At 36.2% G+C, this 25,266-nt stretch overlaps 1 protein-coding gene across 5 annotated transcripts in view; it reads right to left on the minus strand.

Moving 5' to 3' along the window:
• The window catches only part of LOC109104912 (FYVE, RhoGEF and PH domain-containing protein 4-like), a 43,272-nt gene that overhangs the window by 15,479 nt on the left and 2,527 nt on the right, over positions 1-25,266 (minus strand). Inside the window, exons 1-3 of one of the 5 annotated variants that reach the window (XM_042775513.1) lie at positions 22,850-23,957; positions 10,435-10,521; positions 929-1,069 (exon numbers count right to left, since the gene is read on the minus strand). In XM_042775513.1, the coding sequence (XP_042631447.1) occupies positions 929-1,069; positions 10,435-10,521; positions 22,850-22,910 (289 nt within the window). In that variant the 5' untranslated portion in view covers positions 22,911-23,957. Of the gene's footprint in view, positions 1-928; positions 1,070-6,784; positions 6,917-10,434; positions 10,522-12,739; positions 13,249-15,279; positions 15,652-22,849; positions 23,958-25,266 lie in introns of those variants that run through there. The other 4 variants (XM_042775514.1, XM_042775511.1, XM_042775512.1 and 1 more) reach the window with 4 other exon arrangements.

The raw sequence follows: 25,266 nt of genomic DNA on the forward strand, positions 1-25,266 counted from the left end.
CCTGGAGCTTTCACTGCACCTTTAATCGCATGTAAGGAAGTGTAAAACAAAGTGCCCAAACAGAACATATATGTGGGAAATCCCCTAAGTTGATTTTAAGGAACCACTTGGTTTATTGCAGAGAGGGTCACAGCCCTGCAGAGTTTAGCTCAAACTCCAATGAAACACACCTGAATCTTCAGACTCACTAGAAACCTTCAAAAAAGTGTGTTTTGGAGCTAGTTGGAGCTAAACTCTACAGGATATTGGCCCTCCAAGAGAAGGACTGGACACCCATGGTCACCACAAGGTGGCAGTGTAGCTTTAGTATATTGCGATGGAAGCTGATAATATTTGGAAAGGTGAGATGAAGTGTATCTGGAAGCCAAAGAGTCTGTCTCCACCTGCAGAGAGCAAATCACAGCTGATCTAAGTCAGTTTGATATGGTGGAGAGATTGCAGAGCTCAGGGCTCCATCCTGTCTGTCCCGATATAAATTATGGCTACTCCTCTCATTTCACACATCTCTAATTCACTAAGTGTGGTCTTTGAGGTTTATGTCAGTGGGCTTTTTGCCTTTAATTTTACATGATTTTTATGAAAGAGGAACTTGATGCCTTTCTGTGAATCATATCCGCAGTAGATGCTCTGAATACTTTTCAGCAAATATGCAGAGCAATGACAACGTAGAATCTTAGGGTAGTGTTTTTAAGGAAATATGAAGAGGGATTTCTTATTTGTTTGTTGTGGTGTGTATTTACTTATAATAGGGAGTTTATTATCTTCCATTATAAAGAAGCTTTTGTGCAATGGTAAGTTTTCAGGGATATTAAAGGTTCTTCACGGAAGCATAAATGCCAATATACCACCGTAGATGAGTTAGCATGTATTTCTGTGGAATTTTGGAAGGACTTATGTGTCTGTGCATATTGTGTGCATTTATCCATACCTTGTGGTTTGGGATGCAGTGGTGGCCGTCGGCCTGAAACTCTTCCATTTACTCCAGCGACGCTCTTATTACTGAGTCTACATCCATGACTCAACTTCTCTCTGCGATGATCTTGCTCATTAGGACTATGGCTAGCAATGGCTGAAGGAGAGAAAAAAAGGATGGGAATAAATGATATGGTAGCAGTTTCAAAAGCAGTTTGTTTTATTTAATTGCTTAGAAGCCATACTGTGTGCAAACTTCAGTTGAGTAGCAAGAACATGCAGTACTAACAGTGTTCTGGAAAATACACTCTCTATGCAGAAGTGAAATGCAAGAGGTCTGTTTTTTGTGCTCCTGATATCAGTCAGGGCTGGTATAAAAGTTGCCTTGAAACTAAAAGTGACTTAAACTTGAAACAAAGACTAAAAATAACCACAAGTTCCTCTGTGTCAATGCAGAACAAACAAATAACCCAGCTTGTTTGGATGATCAATATTCAATCTGCTACGAGGAAGCTTTTTTGTTCGCCTCAACCAAGAAATGTTTCCTGGAAAACAGCTTTGGCAAATACGGTAAGACACGCACTTATCTGTCGATAATGACAGCTAACCTTGAAAAGTTCAGATCTAAAAATGACAGAACTGAATTTTTCATGTGCAACACAGTTATCCATTTCAGATGTGAAAAAAAAAAAACTGCATGAAAATGACCTTGGTTCCCAAATTTTCCAAAACAACAAGAACAAAATATCAGTAGGCTATATTTTACTGCAAAAGTTGGACTAGCGATACAATCTGCTCTCATAAAAATCAACAAGGCCTTTTTGGAAAAGAATTATAAAAAACAAAACAGTACAGACATGTAAGTAACCACTAAAATAATGACACTGATCTCTTAATTAATATATAGTACCAACATCAAGTCAACATGAAATGCCTTTGCAAGTCATTGTACTTCCACAGTGTCACAAATATTTTTTAAAACAAGATAAAAAGATGGGACATGGGTTTATCCATGAGAAAATGTCTGGATCACAAAAACATTCTTTGGCAGGTTTTTGGAGGAAAAGGGACAAAAAAAAAAAGAGGACAATAAAATAAGAGAACCTGGTGATGTCATGCAAAAAGTAAAGTCATTTCAGAGGTGGAGCAAAAGATTTTCATGTTAAGTTACTGTAAAATGTTAACGCGAATTCCATTTCAGAATTCCCCTTTTGTTTCCGTAATGTATTTTCATGTGAAGCAGGATATGCAACAAGAAAAAAAAGTGAGGACGGGAACTGATTCAATCTTGAATGCTACATACCAGAATGAAGCCAGACTGAAAGCAAGTTTTCAAAGCAAATGCAAGTATGCAATCTCTATTAGCTAATACTCTCTGCCTTTGTGGTGATGTCAACAGGGAAAAAAATAATAATGTTGAAGTATTACATTTTGATGATTAAATATAACAAAACTTTATTTTTTTTGTTTTTTTTTTTGAAAAGACCACGCACCAATAATTCATTCACAATAAGATGAGGAATGTGTATTGAGGAAGTAAACAGGGTTAATTTTGAATTTCACTCGCATTAACCTATACTGTACTGTTCACTCATATTAGTAAGAATGGGAGAAACTGCAGCACACAATACAGTGGAATAAGTCCTGCTTTCTTAATAGCCAATTGCCAATTGGTAAAGTCATTGCATCACTACACCTGCATAGATGCAGCCCAAACAGTCAAAGTTCTGAAACGCACGCTTTTCGACTATTCATGTGGATCGGCTTTATACCAACCTGAAATATATGATTTTTAACTATATTTGAACTTAATGAACATTTATGGGACAGTTCATGTCAGGTTTTGTTGCTGATTTGAAATATTTAAATTTGAGTTTGGCAAGCAGTTTTTGACATTTGATATTTCCCCAATTAGTTAGGCACAGCAGAGCTGCAAACACAGCCACTGAACGAAGTGACTTTCCTCTAAAAGGACTGTGCTCTACCATACAACATGAAATAAAACAAATGCATAAAGTTTGCAGACAAGATAAAAAAGTCGTAACACATGAAGTGTAGGTGCAATCCTGGTTTAGGTTCCTTTTTCAGGTTATTCATCCTGTTTGACCACTGCACATACTATATTTACCTCACAACAGAGTCAAGGCGTATTCACAACAAGAACGATAGCTATAAAAATAAATATAATTATATTAGCGTCCACACCAATGGACCATTCCTTATTTGTGTGCAATGAACAGGACACACAAGTCTGTCGCTTTCCCCCGTAAACCCTCTTGTTACAGGCACTCATGCAAATGATTTCTTGTTAAATTAAAGCATGGGGATGTTAATGCATTAGGGAGCACAAAGAGAGGCTTTCTATTGCCTTCCCAGCTTCATCTGGCCCCCTTTTCTTCACTGCAAACATCTTAGGCCAATAGGCAGCATGGGACTTTCCTTGCTGAGGATGAATGATGCTGTTGTGCTAGAAGTAAATATATGGTGGTGGTGGTGGTGATGATTTAAGGACAGCGTCATGTGTGATTGGCCCATTCAGCTCAGTTTTGGCTCAGTTTGTGGCCAGGATTGAAACAAGCTTTCTTTTATGGACCAGAGAATGCTTCTAAATGCCTGCATTTCACAGATATCAGAAATTTTCAGTCTCTAAAATAAATATTTTTGTAATATCCTCAAGATCATTTAACACTTAAAATGAATTCGTATTTATTGCCTGTGTGTACGTAATAACTTTTTCTGTATTTGAACAAACTCCTGGAACTTATGTATTAAACTCTGACCCAGGCAAACACCTAGCAACCATTCACAACCCTCTAGAAACCATCAACATCACTGTAGCACTGTGACAGGTAGGGATGTAAGGATTAACTGTGAGCCGGATGAAAATCGATTTAAATGTGTGACGATTCAAATCGGTTGAGATGCTAAACAAATCGCGATTCATTCGCGATACGTCTGAGGGGAACTTACAGTCTTAAGAAAAGTTTAGATGGTACTTTTTCTTTTCATCTTGCCTCTGTATAATGCATATTAAACTTCAATAAACTTAATTTAACTTTTAGTGCAGCGCTGCTTCGTTTAGAAACCAAGGAAAAGCTTTAAGCGCTACCTGCTGGCAGAGAGTGAATCTGCGTCTCATTCGGTTTCATGCAGATATTTTTATGTATAGTTTCACAAGACTGAAGTCAAACCATTTTGTTTTTGCTTCTAAATTTATAAATTATACAATTTAATTTAAATTAAAAACTGCTCATGTTGCATGTATCCAGCATCTTTGTTTGGATCATGATTAAAATGCAGTGGTTGCCTCTAGCACAGACAAAGCCTTATTTTGTTTATATGAAGAGATTTATTTCATTTGTGTTACTTATTTATTTGATTTGGGGCTTGTTTTAAAATGTCATTTTAGTTTTGTTATTTACATTTACATTCTATTTAAATTTTGCCATTTAGCAGAAGCTTTTATCCAAAGCTACGTACAAATGAAAACAATTGAAGCAATCAAAACCAACAAAAGAGCAATTATATGCAAGTGCTATATTAGTACATTATAGCTATATTATAATTTCACAAAGAAATGTACAGCATTTTGTCCAAGCAATAATAAAATGACACATTTAATTCATAATTTGTCTTAAATATCATTTTGTTTAAAAATAAAAATCATGAATCAAATCGAATCGTGAGTTGAGTGAATCATTACATCCCTAACGACAGGGAATTTTGCAGGGCAAGCACCACTAACATTTCCACTAAAATTAGGTTTGCATTAATATATACAATTAAATAATAAGAAAAAAAGCATAAAAGTTGGACAAAAGAGAAAATGACAGTACTTTCTTACTAAGCATCAAAATACAACAGAAATTGTTGGTATTTAATTCTGTCTAACATTAAGTGCTTTCACACATTCAGTCTTATCTGTACATTCATCAACATTTTTCTATTTAGAGGTCAAGTGTGACGGGGGCTGTTAATAAAATGAAGAAGTTGCAACATTGCCGGAAAAGTTCTGAGGCTATGTGTGAAAAACAATGTACAAATACAAGGTTTGACGACTGACTCTAACGTAAGAAGTATGTTGACGCAGTTACTCCAGACTATTTAGTTGTAACCTGTAACACAGCACTCGAAAATTATAATTATCTATGCTGCGGAAAGAAATGTCATCAAACTGGATAGATGCTGAAATGAAGAGCTATTCTCCTTTGAGCAGATCAAGAAATTATTCGACAGATTACTGGAAGAGATGTCTCACTGAAACTCTGGCTCTGTCAGTTATGTTTTATGTTATATGTTATCTCACACAAGACAAATTACTAGTATTTTAAAATTTTATACAAATGACTTTTCCATTGAAAGTGTTTAACGGCCAATTCCAGCAAATAGCAACAGAATTGTAACTAAATTTTGGTGCTGATGTGTGAACGTTATACGAATAAAAGACTGAAAAGCTGCTGCAGATGCAGTAGATTTACCGGAAAAGTCAGTTCAGCAATTATGCGTGAAAAAATTGCATTGATGTGTGAACGTGGCTATTGTCTACCTCAGTGTGTTTATGCAAGCATACTGTAAACAAACAAAACAACAAAAGCATCCTCAGGTGAATAATGCACTTGATAACTGGCCTCTGAGTTACCATGGCAACCACTTCTCAAAATTTTCTGTCTGGGAAAGCAGATGAAATTGAAATGTCCACATCATAACAGAGAAACACCTGCATGCAGATCTATTAGAAATGTGTCGCTGAGTTTTTGCAGCTATAATGTGTAGAAAAGTGAGCCAGGTTGATGTCAAACCATGTGTGGTCTAGTGAATGTAAACTATTATGATAATTGCTGCTAAAATGTTTGCATGGGAAAAAGCACAAATGTTCCGCATTCCGAGTCTAAAACACAGGCGTGTGCCAACTTTGGCATTCCTGGCTAAGTATAGAAAGGGGGAAAAAAAGTCTGTGGTTTGACCTGGCATATACAGAGAGCCTGGTTCAAGATAATGGCTTAAAAAAATCAACATCTGAGTTTAATAACAGCAGTTTGTTCCAGTAACAAACAAAAAAAAAAAAAAAAAAAAAAAAGAAAATGTCTAGCCTTTGGTCACTAAAAAACATTCCAGATGTGTTTACATTTCTTTACATGGAAATTTGACGCATTAAATTAGTTGCAACATAATAAATCAACCGTAATTTGAATAGTTAATTTCCAGTTTATGGGAAACCCACCATAACGTATGTTTGAATAGGGCTGCATTTTTGTACTGTACTATCAATAAAAACCTTGTGGGAAAGTACCAACCAATACAGAACAGATAAGAACAGCTCATTTAGTTTGCAAACGGAGATGGGAACTGACCATAAGGAGCAGAAGTAGTTAGCAAACATTTTCAGAGCTTGTCATGCAACAGAGGAACACAGACAGGCAATAAATAAATGTCAAGGAAGTTAGTAATGAACATATGCGCAAAATGCATTTTCATTCCCATGCAATGGTGCCAGACAAAAAAAAGCAAACTGACAAGTCTGAAACATGTGAACTGCTTGAACGTGTTCTGTTATGTTGGCAAACAAATCCATTAAAAAAAATCTAAAATATAGCAGACAGGGGACCAAATGTCTGAGACTGACATCTCTATGTAGGAGTAATCTGAAGCAGATTCTTAAAATATCAAAATATCATAAGAACCACTCTCACAGAGACGAAAGAATAACAAATTTGTGTGAAGATACACAAAAGCTCTTCCAGCTTCCTCCACTAATGTGCTGTTACTAAGATTATACTGTCACAACATCTAAACAGACCATGTTAACCAATGAAAACAGTAGCTACTAGCAGGGGTAAGACACGTGATCATTGTCAAGGCAAAGTAACCTTACCTTCTGTCCGTTAAAATGAGGCCAAATAATCCCAGGACAACGAGAAATAAAACAGAAGTTTTCAGCATTCAAGCCTTCCGGTCCTCTATAAACTTCAGACTGACTGAAACTCTGCCACAAAGGCACGAGGAAACAGCCCCTCCCTCGCTCCAAACACACACACACACACACACACACACACACGCACGCACGCACACACTTACATTCATTGTGCATAAAATCCACTAGATTTTACAATGTACATAGTGCTGTGTGTTAATGACCACCTTAAAATAATAAATAAATGAATAATACATTCTCATATGAAAATGATTTCAGGTAATGAGATAAAGGGCAAATAAAATAATAATTTCTTCATTTCGGTTTAAAATTATTTCTCTGTTTCATGATTGTCCAACATTGTCATAAAAAATAAAACAAAATAATATATATATATATATATATATATATATATATATATATATATATATATATATATATATATATATATATATATATATATATATATATATATATATATATATAAATAAAATAATAAATATATTAAACGTAAAATAAAATTACACAAATATAAATCAAATATAAAATAAAAAATATAAATATATTTTGTTGCATTGAAAAGCCATTCTTTAAAAATTCTCCTTTTATGTTCTAGAGAAGGTTAGGTTAGGGTGAGTAAATGATGACAAAATTCTCATTCTTGCACGAACTATCACATTAAAACCTTCAGAGCACAATCCAGTGTGAATATTGCTGCATTTCTGAATGGAGTGGGAATCGGAGTTTGACTGTAAGAGTAAGGCATGTGATGAAATAACTTGACGGCATAGGCTAAATGAGAAAAAAATGCAACAGAGCTTAGTCACAGTGGATGACACTGAATTTTATATTGAAGAAAACTAGGCTGTGTGAGATAGTCTTTCTTTATAATAGCCTGCACTGTGAAAAGGTCAACAGACGTCATTTTTAAAACTTCTCTGTAGAGTTTTTGTCTACTGTAAGTTTTCTGGAAAGTTTCATTAGCTGAACAATTGGCATGTTGTTAAAAAGCAGTACAATTCATTAAATGCATTGTACTTCTATCTCTCACAACCTCATTTTCATTCCGGTAAAAAATTTAATATGGCGGAACCCTGACCAAGGTATATGGTGCCCCTTCAATAGCCCTGAGCAGCATCAGTCTCATTCCAAACCCTCTTGTCTTAGTGGCACACAAACACTCTCATGTTACAAAATATTGAGAGGAAAATTCCAATGCACTCAGGATAAACAGGCTAAAATTAAATGGAGCTCTCACTTGAGAGGCACAGATTGAATGACAATCATTCAAGGGTGAGATATAATAAATGGACACACACAAGTAGTCTTTAACATGTAAACTGCATGCACCGTTCTGCCACACCTTACAAGTTTATTAAACTGTTTACCAGATTCCACTGCAGATCTGACTTACTTTAATCTTATTTTCAATGGAGTTGTACAACCTTTTTGACAAATCCCAGATAGCCACAACTCATCTCAAACCTGACATTTGTGTAAATACTGATGCTCTTTCTGTTGTATGTAGGTAATGAAGTAAAATTTTCTGCTTTGCTGCTTGGATCACTTCTGGTGATTCCGGTGATCCAATACTTCTAGTATTTCCTCTTTGGATGCTCACTGACATGACATCTGAACATCAACTTGCCATAGCAACAGTATCTACAACAATCACTCAAGAGCTGTCAGTGTATAAACTATGATGTAAAGATCAGGTGGGATTTTTTTTTTTTTGGATCCTGCATTTTCTAACATACTTTTGATCAATTAAATACATCCTTGCTGAATAAAAATATGAATTTCTTTAAAAAACAAACAAACAAACAAACAAAAACCCCATCTTACTAACCCCAAACTTTTTAACGGTAGCCTAAATGTAATCTATTTAAGGTATGTGATGGTTCAAAATACTATACACAAAGTATATAAGCAAAAAACAAACAACAACAACAAAAAAAAAAACACTCAACCACTATATGTCAAATACTCAAGACCAAAACCACACCATTAACCTCCTAGTTATAAAGATCACATAAAGCTAAAGCTCTCATGCAATCAGCTCAGTGATATCGCTTACATTTGGCATTATCATGAGTCCACAATTACAGTAAGCTCAGTACAGCGTTCCTGTCTCCCCTTACAGAGATACTCCACCCCAAAATGAACATTTTGTCATTAATCACTTACCCCCATGTCGTTCCAAACCTGTAAAAGCTCCGTTCGTCTTCAGAACACAACTTAAGATATTTTGTATGAAAACCTGGAGGCTTGAGACTGTCCCATAGCCTGCCAAATAAATAACAGAGTCAAGGTCCATAAAAGGTACGAAAAGTCTTCGCCAGAATACTCCATCTGACATCAGACATGCAATCTGGGTTATACGAAGCGATGGGAACACATTTTGTAAGCCAGAGAAAACAAAAATAATGACTTTATTCAATAATTTCTTTGTCAACAGTCTCCTCTGTTGACAGGTTTCTACGTGTATTTAGCTTTGATTTGAAAGAAAACAGCGCATCCTTGTGGCGCGGATGATACAGAAGATCATACACAGCATACAGTGATATGGAGAGACACAGAGGAGACTGTGGACAAAGGAATTATTGAATAAAGTCGTTATTTTTGTTTTCTTCGCTTACAAAAAGTGTTCCCGTCGCTTCATATAACCCAGATTGCTTGTCTGATGGCAGATGGAGTATTCTGATGATGACTTTCATACCTTTTATGGAGCTTGACACTGTTATTTATTTGGCAGTCTATGGGACAGTCTCAGGCCTCCAGGTTTTCATCCAAAATATCTTAAACTGTGTTCCGAAGACGAACGGAGGAGCTTTTACTTGTTTGGAACGACATGGGGGTAAGTGATTAATGACAAAATTTTCATTTTGGGGTGAAGTATTCCTTTAAACAAGTCTGACCAGCACAACTACTGTAATTTCATGTCACCATAGGCCTCCATTTGTATTCCCATATACTGTCTGGAGAACAAAAGCTTTCTAGTTAATCTGACAAAAGGAAAGCAAACTTCGTGAAGGTGACGGGGCCTTTGTTTACACAAGGATCTACAGACACTCACAGCACAATATGTAACCTTGTTTTTGAAATTAATTTCTTCCATGTAAATCTAAGTTTTTCAGTTTTAAAAGCAATAAGCAAAAATATTATTTTGTAGATCGCATGGTTTCTATTCTTGTGGCGTTATGCGTTGTACATTAAACATCAAATATGGTTTGATATAACTACAAAATTATTCAAATTATTCTCCATGTTAACTCCTTCCATTAAGAGAAACAAAAGAATGCAGAATGCAGAGAAAACAGAAACGACCTCACTGTACAGTAAGTGTGGCACAGTCACGCCTATTCATTCCCATAAACCTTAAAACTATTACATAACATATAAAAGTGTCTCTTATCTCTTACAGCAGATCATAAATCAAACTGCTTGCAGCTACAGGTTTTTAAAAAAGATTCGATCTGACACACAATTCATGCATCAACAACTACAATAAATATAATCCTTAACTCCCAAGGATCCGAGCTAGAAATCTTAGTGAAAAGAGAAAGGAATAGACAGATTAGGGAGCAGAGGAAAGGAGAGTTATTGCTCACCTTTGTTCTGTGCAATCTTCACCCCAACACAAGTTTCCTCTTCTTCAGATTGTTTGGAGGGAAAGCAGCTGGGATTACTGGCTTTATCTGAAAGATGCCAAGAGAAACATTAGGTAGTTTTATTCCAAGTGCTTTTTTGGTAGTTTTTGAGGTACCATTTTGAGGTACTTTCATGATCCTAAATTATGTAGATAGAGATGGAAACTGAGGGGGACAGAGATACTGAGAAACATGTGGGAGGGGCTAAAAAAAAAGAACAGGAAGAGATCGGCAAATCTTAGTGCCAAATGTAGACACAATATAAACTTAATAAATAAATAAAATAAACATGTTTTAATTACATGAAACGCTATAATGTATATGAAGCTGGTACCTTAAAATTATGCACATAAACAATGCAAAATAAATAAATAAACATAATCTGTATGCAAACTATAATTTTTACCTTAAAAGTGCAAAGATAAAACTGTATTATGTGTAATAGTATGACTGCAGAAGAATTAAAGTATATAAATGTCTTCTGAATGATAAAAACAGCAGAAGGAGCAGAAGGTCTGTGTGTGAATAGAGAGGATGAGAGAACATTAATCCAGCATTTGTAGCAAAACAAAGGAAAGTTAATCCCCAGAGACTCGCCAGTAATTAATTCTGCTGTAATATCTAGGGCATGTGAGAGCTGTGTTACTGTACTCTATTTCTAACGTATATAAAAGATGAAAGCCAATCAGTAAACAAGAGCCATGTGGTAGCCAACTGTACACACGTGTGCATGAAGGCACAGTGATGTGCTGAAAATATAAGACCACAATAATAACGTTATACTACTGAGTGAAAACTAAAGAGAATGGGGAAGTAAAGAGAAACAAAATGCAGTGATTAAAGATGGATGACTTACTGAATAAAGTAAACAGAGAATGTGACAAAAACAGTCAGTCAGTTCAACGTACAGTGAAACAAGTTTATAGTAAGTTACATTTTTAAGTGGTACAGGGTGCATGCTTGTGCTTTATCCTGGGCGTGAGATTAAAGCAAGGCACTTTCCTCGTACCATCTGGAGCCCTTGTGACAGAATGATCTGGTGTCCCCCACACACTCAAACGTGCACACATGCTCACATACTGTAATAGCCATTTTTAATAGCAGCTTTACAAAAAATCGCATTCTGTAAGCTAACACAACAACCACAACAAAGAAACTTTAACGAAGATGAAAGAGGGGGCTGGTGGGACCCTATATAAAACCTTTTTGAGCTATCAAAGACAGAGTCTAAACAAACTTTAAAGTGGGTTACTGGGATGCTGGAAAACCATGTATAGATATTTCCATGTTTAATCCGTTTGCTTGGTTAGAAACACAAAATACAGCCATCTTTCATCTGAACACAAAAGAAAAATAGCGATGACATGTTTTATGAGGTTATTTGTGATCCTGTGTAGCATGTAATTTAGCATTTATGCTAAATTACATGCTCTTGTTAGAGCATTAGAGTAGATGTGCCATGAATCATGTTCACAGTCGAGTGGCCATTATAATTGTAAATATTGTGGTTTTCAATAGGCAGTGAATTATGAATCTGGTCGATGCTAGAATAAATGGTTCCCTTAATCAGTTTTCAGTATGTGCACATTCATTTAATGTATTTGTAACCAACTAAGAGAACAAACAGAACACTAAACTGAATTACGATGATGCATAAAAGCGATGGTTCATCACATTAATCTGGCATTTACAAACTGGGCTCCAAAGTGCTTGAACATTGATTTAATATTGACACGATAAACAAAGCTAGCTTACAAATATAGCAACCAGATTCTACCAAGTATAAAAAGCTTTTTTGATGATACTAGGGATTAATACAGTTTACCACAGCTTTATTGTAGTAATAATTAATATCAATAAAGGCAATACTAATAACCACCAAATGCAGCTTCTAACTTGTGCAGGTCATATTTCACCCAAAAATTTAAACTTTTGCATATTGTCATTATTCTCAGTATAGCTTATTTTTGTATTACATTAAAATGAAAAGTACAATGATTTTTTTTTTATTAGCTTAAATTAAATTATATATATGTTCATGAATTGCAAATATATATGTTCATACACACTTGAATTTACAGCAAATTGTCCAAAGATATATCAATAATCTGATGAATTTTGTGTATTGTTATGCAAAAAAATTTGCAAGAAGATTTAGATAAAAAGCATCTCTCTACCTGACTGTGAAACTTGCACAGGTGTTACATATCGTGAGTACAACATGAGATTTAATGCATAAGAGAATGCACTAAAATGAGAAAAATACCTGCTCTGCTCATGGTTCTCCAGTGCGTCTTGGTCTGCGTCTGCGTTTTAAGATGTTTCTCCATTTTAAGCAACAACAATACGCTAAACAACGGAGAAATGCAACTCACCTTAAAAGTGTCACTCATAACTAGCAGCTGCAATTTTTTTGTCCTTCCTGTGGCTGTCTCACTCCCTCCCCTCACTGGTCACAAAACCGGTTTCTCAGCCAATGTGAGCAGGACACTGACAAATGTCCATTCAAAAACAGCACTGACACTATAAACATCATAGTTGATGCACCATGCTACCAATACCTCCAGAGAAAAAAATAAATGAAACAAACTGCAGTAAAATTAAAAAGGATACAACTATTTCCTCAATGTGCCATCTACAAAATGTTATGTGTGCATGAATGTGCTGAATGTTGGTGACTAGAGAATAATTACAGGCATTGATAAAAGCTTCTGGGTAAGAGACTGATGAGACTGAAGTCTAAATGTGTAACAATATCAACAAACCAACCCACTTTTGCAGCTTTCATCTCTCCAGTCCCAAAGTGAACAGAACTATGGGAATGTGTAAAATTTTTCTTATGGGCCTTAAAAAAAAGTATAGCAGGAAATTAATGGATGCTACACTTTCACAACTAAGTTTGACAAAACTAAGTTTGGTACTAATGACAATCAAGAAATGACTCATAATCTTAGACTGTGTCTGTCTTTGAATTGTCAGCATGCTGACTGCGCTCCACACATAATCATGTGACCCTTGATCAGTTATGAGCCTCTCTTCTGTGTTTTTGAGCTTGATTTCATGCAATATTCCTGCAGCACAGTTCTGCTTTTTGCTTCTTGCGTGTATGCATGATTAACATCACAACTGAAAGCAGTCACATGTTCAACAGTGAGAAGCAGATAATAAAACATTTCTGTGCACCTGTTCTCAGTACGAGACGGTGTGGGTGGCAGTGAGGTCATCATTTATAGACACAACCAAGACTGTGTAGAGCGACGCCACCACGCTTAGGTGAGAAAAATGACAAATGAGACCGCATTAGTGTCAATTGTTTCTCCTACACAAAATAGCATTAGAGAGGGCAACTGAAGACTTTTGCTGTAAAAGGTCACCTAGAATTTCAAAAGTGATCTCAATAATAATTGAGCTCCGAATTGCCTATAAGAAAAAAATCTCAATATGGAAAAAATATTTTTAATCAAGACCAAAATATCATAGCTCTATAATTGTGTAAAACATAAACTATTGGTCAAAAGTTTTTAATAATTAAAAACTTAAGCTCACCATGGCTGCATAATCAAAAAATGTAATTTAAAATACCTGTCTATATTAATACATTTTAAAATGTAATTCATTTCTGTGATGGCAAAGCAGAATTTTCAGCATCATTACTCCAGTCTTCAGTGTCACATGATCCTTCAGAAATAATTCTAATAGGCTGATTTGGTGCTCAAGAAACATTTCTTCTTCTTATTAATAATATTTTTGAGGAAAACAGGATACACTACTATTCAAAAACATTGACAATAATAATGACCATTATTAATAACTGAGCACCAGTAATAACTATTAATAACCAAATCAGCATATTAGATGATTTCTGAAGGATCATGTGACACTGAAGACTGAGTAATGGCTGCAAAAAACAGCTTTGCCATCATAAATAACATTTGAACACATATTTAAATAGAAAACAGTTATTTTCAATTGTAATATTACTTATTTTACTGTTTTTAATGAAATAAATGCAGCCTTGATGAGCATAAGAAACTTCTTTGAAAAACATTAAAAAAACCTTAAATATTCCAAACCTTTGACCAGTTGTGTAAAAGTTGTCTCTTTTTACCCAACTTATGTCTATTTAGGATAGACACCAAAGAGACACAGAGAGATTGATGTAAAGCGCTTAAACCAAGGTGGTAAAGTATGTCTTAGCCGTCTGTGACGGTTACCACGTATGTGTTATTTAGCAAGTTAATGAGCCTTAACACTTGCCAGATCCTGTAAAGAGATAGTTCTTTGCTTAATCTGATAGCTGTGTGCTGTTTGCTGGTGTGTGGATACCAGTCGCACATCTATCTCACACACACACAGACACACACAAATCTCCACCTGCTTCCATGAAGCACCCTGACCTGTTTCCACATCCATCTGTTTCTGCATCTGTGTCTGCGTTCGTATTTATGTGGCTGATTCACCCCAGGATTGCTCATCACTATAACTCGAGCACAAAAAATTCTATTCAAATATGTTTTTGCTCTAGGTTTTACACAAAAGCACTGTTTAAATCCACCCACCTACAGTCACACGCCACTGCTTCAGTGTCTGCAGAGTTAAATATGCATCTCTCTAGACAAAAATGTCACACATTAACATCCTCTAATATACAAAACAGCAGGTTTCGATTCAACACTAGCTGCAAGACTAAACCATACAGTCTTCTGCGGCAAACCTGAAGAGCTTCAAGAGCCACAGCCCTTCTCGAATGTGACCATCTGTGTGCAAAGTAACGGTGATCTCTACATGTGAAGAAACATCACAGACCTGAGTCTTTGGCGGATTGGAGACGGCAGCCCTGTGTGGGAGATTTCCACTTCAGTTCAGTTCCGTCGTCCTTATCTGAAGAATCCTGCCAGACTGAACAGCCCTCTCATGAACTCTCCCTCTCTAGTCGAGCCGCCACGCATTCTGCATCCTCCATCCTTCCTCTCTCTCTCTCTCTCTGTCTCAATACTTGCTTTACTGCTTCTCCTCCTCCTTCTTCTATTCCCCCTCTCTTGCTTCCCCTGCACACTGTGTTTTCCGCCCAGCCTCTGTTTTTTTCTCCACCGAGGATAATCACATTCCAGAGGAGGGACGGCATATGGCAGGGAAATGCCACACGCTCTTGTCTGTCCGTCTTTATGTGCCAATGTGTGTGTGTTGCTTGGACAATTACCCCTATTGTATTACCGGAGGGGTGGGCCAACAAACAGGGGGTCGGGGGTTTGGGATTAAAGGGGTGGGGTGTGACTCGAAAGAAAAAGCTAGAGGAATATTGATGAGTGGGTATGATATTTGGAGAATGCCAGCTTTTCTCCTCTGATTGGTCGGGTCACTGGATCCATGTATCGCTGTAATTCAGCAGAGGGGCGAATATCAGGCTGATTCTAATGGAGGGCACACACCGGTCATGTGACGAAAGGAAAGGGCCACATGGGAGACTGAGGAGGAATACAGATGAGTCAGTGATTTGTGGGGGAAGGGGAAAGGGGTGGAGGGCACTGTCGCCACCTACAATATTCTCACACTTTCAGATGATGAAATAAAGCCAGTAAGGAAAATATAACACTTCACTATGGGTTTTTGGACATGTACCAAGTGCATACCATGGTATTCTTGAAGTACCATGCGAAGGTATATGAATATGGTCATAGTTTAGTGCCAAGATACACCGTATGTGTATCAAAGTATACCATTGTATTATGTTACTATGGTAAGGCCACAGTACATTGGATAAGGAATCTTCACTCTTTGCAGATAATCAAAATATCAAGCTATTACAAACACAAAATATGGTGTTCATGAGTGATTGTATTTTGTGTTTTCTTTTTAACAATACCATTTTATTTTAAGAAATTAATAATGACCATTATAGTTACTGAACAAAAAAAATAAAAAAGATTTTTAAGAAAACGTATAATTTAGTATGCAAAGAATTTGTGTGTGTTATTTTTTTAAACTAATAATTGTGTGTGGATCCATGTATCGCTGTAATACAGCAGAGGGGTGAATATATATATATATATATATATATATATATATATATATATATATATATATATATATATATATATATATATATATATATATATAATGTGCTGTTACTGACTTAAAGATTTCCATGCTAAATTTTATAGGGATAAAGGATAATTCATATCAAAATTACAACACCATCCGACTGATACCAAATTATTTTTAATTTATACTTTTTTATTTTTTTTTATTTTTATTTAAAGGGGTCATATGCTGCTGCTAAAAAGAACATTATTTTGTGTATTTGGTGTAATGAAATATGTTTATGGGGTTTAAGAAATAAACACATTATTTTCCACATACTGTACATTATTGTTTCTCCTCTATGCCCCGCCTTCTGAAACATGTTGATTTTTCAAGGCTCATCGGTCTGAAAAGCATGGTGTGCTCTGATTGGCCAGCTATCCAGTGCATTGTGATTGGCCGAATACCTCAAGCGAGTGACGGAAATGTTACGTCTCTTAACATATTGTGATGCCCTGTCCAGCCGTAGTGAAGAGACATAAACATAAAACCTATTAAAAACGTGATATAAACATAATTTTTAGTCGTGTTTTCTTTTGGAATGCCAAACAAAGTAGTTTCGCTTTCTCAACGAAATAGCATCACACACCTTGAGTGAGCAGAGGCCGGAGGCCTAGAGTGAGCCACGGCCGGCTTGAGTGAGCAGAGGCGGGTGGGCTTGAGAATGGCAGCGCCACATGTGACGACCCCGGGCTGGACTCCGGCGATCTGATATGGCGATCCACGAAAGTTGAGGTATTTCCTCAGCGACCAGCACGGATCAGCTCCAGGCATGACAAAGCAGATATCGTCCTCTTTTGGAAGGCCAAACAAAGTAGTTGCACTTTCACAGTGAAACACACAGCGTCTATATGACATGGCAGTGGCAGCAACAGCAATACCACAATGAGAATAAAAGGTACGCATTCTTTCTTTGCGTGAACATCTGGGCGGCGTTATGAAAATCTTCCCACATAGTGACGTAGAGATGTAGGGGTTAGAACGAGCCATTTCAGGGGGGTGTGGACGAGTCTTAACTTTTATAAAGAATATCTCTTTGGATTTGAAACTTTAGTCTTTGCAACTTTACAGACCTTCTTTATGCACCAAGAGCTTGTAACACTCCAAAGAAAAAAGGAAAAATTTAAATCGCATCATATGACCCCTTTAAAAGACTGCTCTATACAAGAGTCATCCTGAGACCATGGTAATATATGTCATTTACTTCCTGTTTTTTTTTTTACTTCTTGTTTAAATTTTCTTTTGTTATTTATTCTGCTTTATTCTAATCAGAAAAGCCGACCCTAATAGTCTGATTGAATTCCCAAAATGCCTTCAAAATGTCCACGCACACAATCATACTTCAACACTTGACTGTAAACCGCTAAATAATTTATGTCATATGCCTCAGTGTGATAACCCTCGTGCTAATTCAGCCAGTCAGGCCAAACACTCCTGACCTCTTTCAAGTCGCACTTCTTGTAGTCTCTTTCTATTTTCATTCACATGTCTGACTTCTTACTCCTCACACACAAATGAACACCACCATTCTTGCCTTTGGACAACAACACTTTATTAAGGTCACATCACAGCAAATGCACCGAACACATTTCCCATCTCCCCCACTCCCAGCTCCTTCACACTCCTGCCCTTATCTCCTCCTTCCATCAATACATGTTCCGTCCTCTCCTCCCCCTACATGACTTGTGGTAAATAAAGCCTCAGGACATGTCTTTCACACTGCCATTATTCCTTATAGACGCTTCTGAATGATGCTTTGACATACTGCTCTTATAGTCGACAGGCTTTAGTCTACACTGAGTGTACTTATATATTTAATAGCCCTAAAAAATATCAATCTATACAAAATATATTGAATTTTAATAATCAAATTTTTTGAATATATTTAATTATGTAACAATAAAATATATTCAAATATTTTATATAAAATGTATATTATATTATTTGTATAAAATCTTGTATTTAAGTTCAAATAACATGTTTATACCTGAGTAAATGGCCTATCTGAAGAACAAGGTAAAAAAAAAATAGAGAGAAAGGACTTCAGGTTTTTTTTTTTTTTTTTTTTTTTTTTTTTTTGAGTCAAATCTGGCAGGAAATGCTAGCTTACCCGCCCAATATTGATTTAACTGAAACTCTGAAGGTTTGGTGTTTCTCAATATGAAAACCCCTGGAGATGAAAGAGATATATATACACTATAATAAAAAGTGCTTTTAAGGCCATATAATACAGTATATCTCTCTTTCACATTTGCAGTACATTCTGCACCCATCAATATCACATCATAACTCTCGCTAAACGCTGTTGACTGTCCATTTGGATAGCATTTTGGAAGTCATGAAACTGGTATTTTCAGTCATTTAGAGATCAAATGCAACTAAACCAATCAATCCATTTATCTGTCGTTTCATCTATCTAGTGTGTTTGTGATATTTATACAGGCAGGAAATGACTTGAGTTGAGTCACTGAATCTGTAAACTGTACTACACATTTAATTAGGGCAGGTGTGGGTGTATGTGTTCTTAAAACGGGTGCATTATTACTGACAAAAAAGCCCTTCCTGTCCTTATTATAAACTCATAGCACAACCAGAACACCATCTCAGCGTGCATAAAAACACAAACATGCTAGTTCAGATTTCCTGTCAGACAGTTTTGTCTGGGTGTGAGTCCTAAAAGCAGACGAAAATGTTCCTCATCGCTGTCCAACTTGGCTCAGTTAATATTAATAGTCAAACTTGAAGGGAAAACAGTGCTGACACTCGCTATGTAGCTCTCCTTTTTCATCTTTCATATTTTCAAAAATAGTGTAATAAACAAACACAATAAACTGCACACTTGGAGAACAATTAGCCTACACACAGACAAAGCAGCACATACTTGTCACCTATTTTGGGCACTGTGTTTTGTGAAGCATTCTTTTATAGTTACTATGTGAATAGCAGTAAGTGAGTGAGTTATTGCAGACTTCACAGGCTTCTGTACATGAGTGTCAAAGCACCACTGCCCCCTGCTGGACAATCAGACCCATTTGTTTATTTTCATATTTTTGCTTTGACTGAAAGTCCTATAAACAGTATATAACAGTAATAAGTATTAAATAAGAATTAAGTATTAAAAAATAAATGTATAAACTACACAAATAAATGTTAAATAATTAGAATAAGTGAAAGAATCCATACTGTAACAGCGAGTATATAAATGCAAAAAATAACAGAAAATGATTGCAAAAAAAACCTTCCTTAAAAATAAATGAGATATATATATATAAAAAAATATATATATATATATATATATATATATATATATATATATATATATATCAAAAAATAACAGAAAATGATTGCAAAAAAAACCTTCCTTAAAAATAAATGAGATATATATATATAGGTTTAAAGGGGGGTGAGAGAAAAGGAGTTTGTGAGAAAGTGAAATAGCAAAAGGAAAAGAGGAGGAAGCTCTCAAACTGAAGGTGGAGTGTTATCATAGCTCAGAAACTATGAACGGAAGCTGTATGGGAAGGATGTGATTTCATTATTCAGGTGCATGAAAGAATTTAATACGTTTTTCAAAAGCAGAGACCAGCCCTCCCTCCAGCAGAACATTTGCATTTGTGGTTGACCACACGTGTAAAAGCATTGTAACCACCTGCTGAACAACTGTAACAATGTCAGCAGTGCACACTGATCATCAACCGTTTTAAACAGCCTTGAATCCATTTATTTTCTCCAAAGACTATGTCTTGTCAAGCCAAGCAACTTTGAGATGAATCAACACTTGATTCAAAGCTAAAAGGTATTTGAAAACCAGGACTTATAAGACTAGAAATGTCTTTTATAAGAAAAATAACAATTAATCCCAGGAACCACTGGGGATGATGTAATAGAATCAGCAATGATGGTATAACATATAACTTTGCAAGTTTATTTATAAATTTTTTACCAACTATGCTGCAAACTATTCAAATACAAACAAATATAGAAACATACAATACTACACAAGTTGTTTGAGAGTGCAGCAAGACTATACAATTCACAATGATTTATTTATATGAGTGGAAAGTTCAGTTTCCATGGTAACAGTCACTCTTCTGATTGGTGGCTCTAACTTAAAGGAAAAGCTCACCTGAAAATGAAAATTTGCTGAAATTTACTCACCCTCAGGCCCTCCAAGAACAGATTTAGAAAAATTTAGCATTAGATTACATGCCCATTAATGGATCCTCTGAAGTGAATGGGTGCCGTCAGAATGAGAATCCAAACAGCTGATAAAGACATCACAATAATCTACATGTAGTCATGACTTCAGTCCATCAGTTAACATCTTGTGAAGTTAAAATCTCTTTTTGTAAGAAACAAATCCAGTATTAAGATGTTTTTGACTTCAAACCATTGCTACCAGAGTCCATAATAATCCACAATATTGCTTTCTCCAAGTCTCCAAATCTGTTCTGATGAAGAAACAATTGCATCTACATCTTGGATGGCCTGAAGGTGTGCAAATTTTCATTTTTGGGTGAACCATTTTTTATGGTTTGTGGGTCGTGTAATACTTCACAAATACTTAAATAGCCTACTTTACACACTAAACACTTTGTTCTGGTGAAAATAATATTAGAAGTACTAAATGGACTTCTCAGTAATGGTAGATCAGTCTTTGATAAGTAAATCGCTCAAAATCATTTTCTCTTAAGAGAAAAAATGAATGTGCCTTTTACTTCCAGAACCCTCTAAAGTTATCAAGGATTATTAGATCCTACATTAATTAATCAATATGCAAATCTCTGATTTTATTAGTGTAAAAAAAAAAAAAAAAAAAATTTAACAGTCTCTTCCTTCCTAACAGAATAGAGAGTGAAAGAATAAACTGTGGTTCTTTAAAAAGGCCATGACCAGACCTTTACAGACCCACAACACAATGTAAACACACAAAACAATGGGCCAGTAGTTCCTGCCAAGCAGAACGGTTGGAGGACTTGTGCGTGCTGGTTCCCAGATCTCAAGAGACATGTGCTTTTCTTCTGCTTGGGTTGGTAACTGATTTTTGACACAATCCTCATATAACCAGTCTAACATACTGTGCCACCATTCTACCACTATGCAAAGAAATATCTGACCTGTAAATTCAAGTCTGTGCTATACTGGTAGTGATAAAATTATTACATAAAAAGGGCAGTAGTGCATAAACACTTAAAGGGTGATGTTTATGTGGCCAACAGCGGTGAGTGGGCCTGTGAGTAGTGTTCACTTGATGACGACGTTGAGGACAATCAAGTCTGACAACTACATAAATACCCACCTTCCTATTTTTTACTCCTCGTCTGTGACCACAAATTGAGACAATGTGTGTATCTTTGTCATGTTAAGCCTTATTTGTAAAAATTTACTGTAGTTTATTATTGCACACATGGGGATGTTTTGTCTTTAATATGGCTGAAAAAATTAACTAGACACCTGATGTATGGGCCCCCAGCCACCCATAAATCAACAGAGGTTTAGATTAGTGAAAAGAAGTTTATGAGTTAGTTTAGAGGGGCGGGACAAGATAAGTGACGTGACATACAGCCAAGTATGGTGACCCATACTCAGAATTCGTGCTCTGCATTTAACCCATCCAAAGTGCACACACACAGCAGTGAACACACACACACACACACACACCGTGAACACACTACTGGAGCAGTGGGCAGCCATTTATGTTGCGGCGCCCGGGGAGCCGTTGGGGGTTCGGTTAAATACATTAATTAAAATGGGCAGAAAATTAATTTTGTGTTGAATTAAATCCTTACATTACATTATATACATTTTAATTTGACATGTTCTGTGGCTTTATTCAGTTTTTTTCTTTTTTCACAATCTCTCTGTGTTAGGCAGAGTTTGATGGTGAATCATTTTGACCCACCCTTCTGTACAGATAGTAAACTTCTCCAGACAGCTGGCACACTTTCTTTACATGCAGCAATTTAAAAAGATAGTTCACCTAAAAATAGATCACTCTTATGTCATTCAATACCTGTATGTCTTACTTTCTTCTGCAGAAGACAAAAGAAGGTATTTTAAAGAATGATTAAATGTTTTGTGCATTCAATGAATGTCAGTGGGGTCCAAAATAATGTAAGATGAAGAAGAAAGTTATTTTTCAAAATATGCTTCTTTGCATTTTGGAACAATATTAAATACATTTTCATTTTTTTTTTTGTGAAATATCCTTTTAACACAGATATAAACTTTTCAAAAGTAACACCAAACTATGTTGACAACCAATTCATTAAAAATTACTGAAATTGAACATTACCTTTAGCTGGCCAAAACCAATACTTCCGACGATGCTTCATTTTTCTTAATCCATTCCCCATGATATGCGGTTTTGTGATTACATGAATGCAGCTTTCCTACTCATCAACAGATTAATTTTAGATCTCAACTGGGTGAGAATCAGAGTTCGTTCAACAGCCTCCTCTCCATTCTCTGACAACCAACCTCTACTTTCTTTCCTAGAGTCACGGTGAAACGTCTCATTGTTGGCATGTTGAAGCTCATTAAACTGAGAACCGTTGGATCACCTACCGGAGGCAGTGCGGTGGAGGAGAGCTTTCCTGAGGCCAGAGCCCAGACAATCCATCACTGTCCATCAGTGAGACTTTACAACACAGAGAAAATGAGTTAAAGACACTGATGGAAGTGCAGGGAAGAATCCAGGGGTTCCAAAAAAGGGCTCACTAAAAAGAAGGGGGAGAAAGTGAAACCTGGCTTCCTGTAGATGAATGGACAAAAATATCCACTGTATCACCGCTTCCTCTCTCATTCCCTCTTGTGCTTACCTCTAAAAAGCAGTCCGATTTACAAAACCAATCTCCAAATGTTTTCCTAATAAAAGACGAAGGATTTTTGCAGAAATCTTTTTACGTAAAAGCAAAAGGATCCTTATATCCTGTTAAGATCCCAAGTTTTTCAATGTTTCTTCATTCATTGACATTAATTAGAGAAATATACATGTTGTTTGGCCTATGTTGCCATTACAGGATTTTCCATTAAATCTTGAGTTCTGCAAGACTGTACAATAGGTTGTTGAAAGAGGCTTCTGGTGCATAAAGTCTCCAAAAAACTAGTCTGTTCAAGGCATGATGCTCGAACTACATATTGCCCCATCCTTCCAGCCCAAGGACGGAAACTCCAGACAAAAATCAGGAAACGCCAGTCATCTTCAGTGTTTGCGAAGCAGCTGAGTTGATCAAGAGGAAAGGGGCTTGGTCAGGACTGCCCTGGGTGGAGGGATGGGTTATGTAAAGCTCCATTACTATCACTAATTCTCATAGGTAAACAGAGCAGAGATCAGAACTGGGTGAGACTTGAGTCAAGGATGAAATCAATAATCTAGAAAGTCTTGAAATCTCTATGGTCAGGAAGACAAATAAAAGGAAGGAAATTACAGAGAGTTGGATTTAAAAATCCTACACCCTTTAGAGTATGTCACTGCTCCTTATTTCTCACCACCAGACGTAGATCTTTTTAATCCAATTACCAACCTACTGTATGATATGACTAACACAAGACCTTGCAACACCCCTGTCTGCTGGGCATTGTGTTCTTCACAATAGGCAAGATAGGAATTCACCCTCCCGTCATCAGAACCTGAGTAGGAATTTTCCCTCTCTGACAGGAAGTGCGTCACTTCGGGCTGACCTTGCCTAGAGGACCTTCCCATGAATGTAAACAAACTCTTAACCCCACCTCTTCCCCTGAACGTTTACATGGAAAATATAGAGTTATTTCAAAATTTGTCTTTGTTAAAACTACACTTTCTGGGTAGTCCTGTTCAGGTGAATGCTCAGTAAATGATCTTAAATGAACTATCAAATTATTTTTCCTATACACTACAGTTCAAAAGTGCTAAATTAGCTATAAATTACCTAGCACTTTTAAAAGATGAGAAAGTCCAGTTTCATAAAATGAGTTTTAACATACAAGTGAAAACTTGATATGTGACATTTTGAGAAAAAGAAAAAAAAAATACAGTAACACATAAGCAGTCCTGAATTCCAATTTAGAAATAACTTCAGAAATGTCCATTAGGTTCTGGACACAAAGTTAAGAGGTTGCGAAACCTTTTTTTTTTTTTGGTGTTATACTGCCACCTGCTGGGTGTTTCTACATGTCTGTATTACTGAGACAAACTGAAAAGCTCTGTAGAGTATACATACATAATATTATACATACATTATGATTAAGCATTAATGCAAATTCCTTGCAGATATAACTGTATTTATTTTAGACTAGATCCCAGTGTTATAGTTGAAATTATGTCTAATTTCATGTGGCTGGCCTACAATGTCCTCAAATATTTACTAGAGGATAAAGGAGGGTGTGTATCCATGAGTTATTTATAGCCCCTCTCTCTCAAACATCACAAACTACAACCCTGCTGGTGCAGAATACACCAATCACAACCAAATAAAGCCTGATAAGCTCTTATGATGATGTTATGACAACAGGTCTGGCTCACCTGACTCCTAAAACATTGACTTCAGTGTCACAGAGGAAGCACGGGGTTCAGTGAAGCACTGCAGAACATTAATAGTTAACTTTAACAACAACACATATTTGTGTTAGTGGTCACTCCAAAACATAGTTAATTTACTCAAATCCCAAAAGTCTGAAGAGGAAAGCATTCCACTCTAGTTTCTAACTTTTTTCCAGGAAATAGCTCCCAAG

The sequence above is a fragment of the Cyprinus carpio genome, chromosome A18, assembly GCF_018340385.1.
Source record: "Cyprinus carpio isolate SPL01 chromosome A18, ASM1834038v1, whole genome shotgun sequence".
Taxonomy (NCBI): Eukaryota; Metazoa; Chordata; class Actinopteri; order Cypriniformes; family Cyprinidae; genus Cyprinus; species Cyprinus carpio.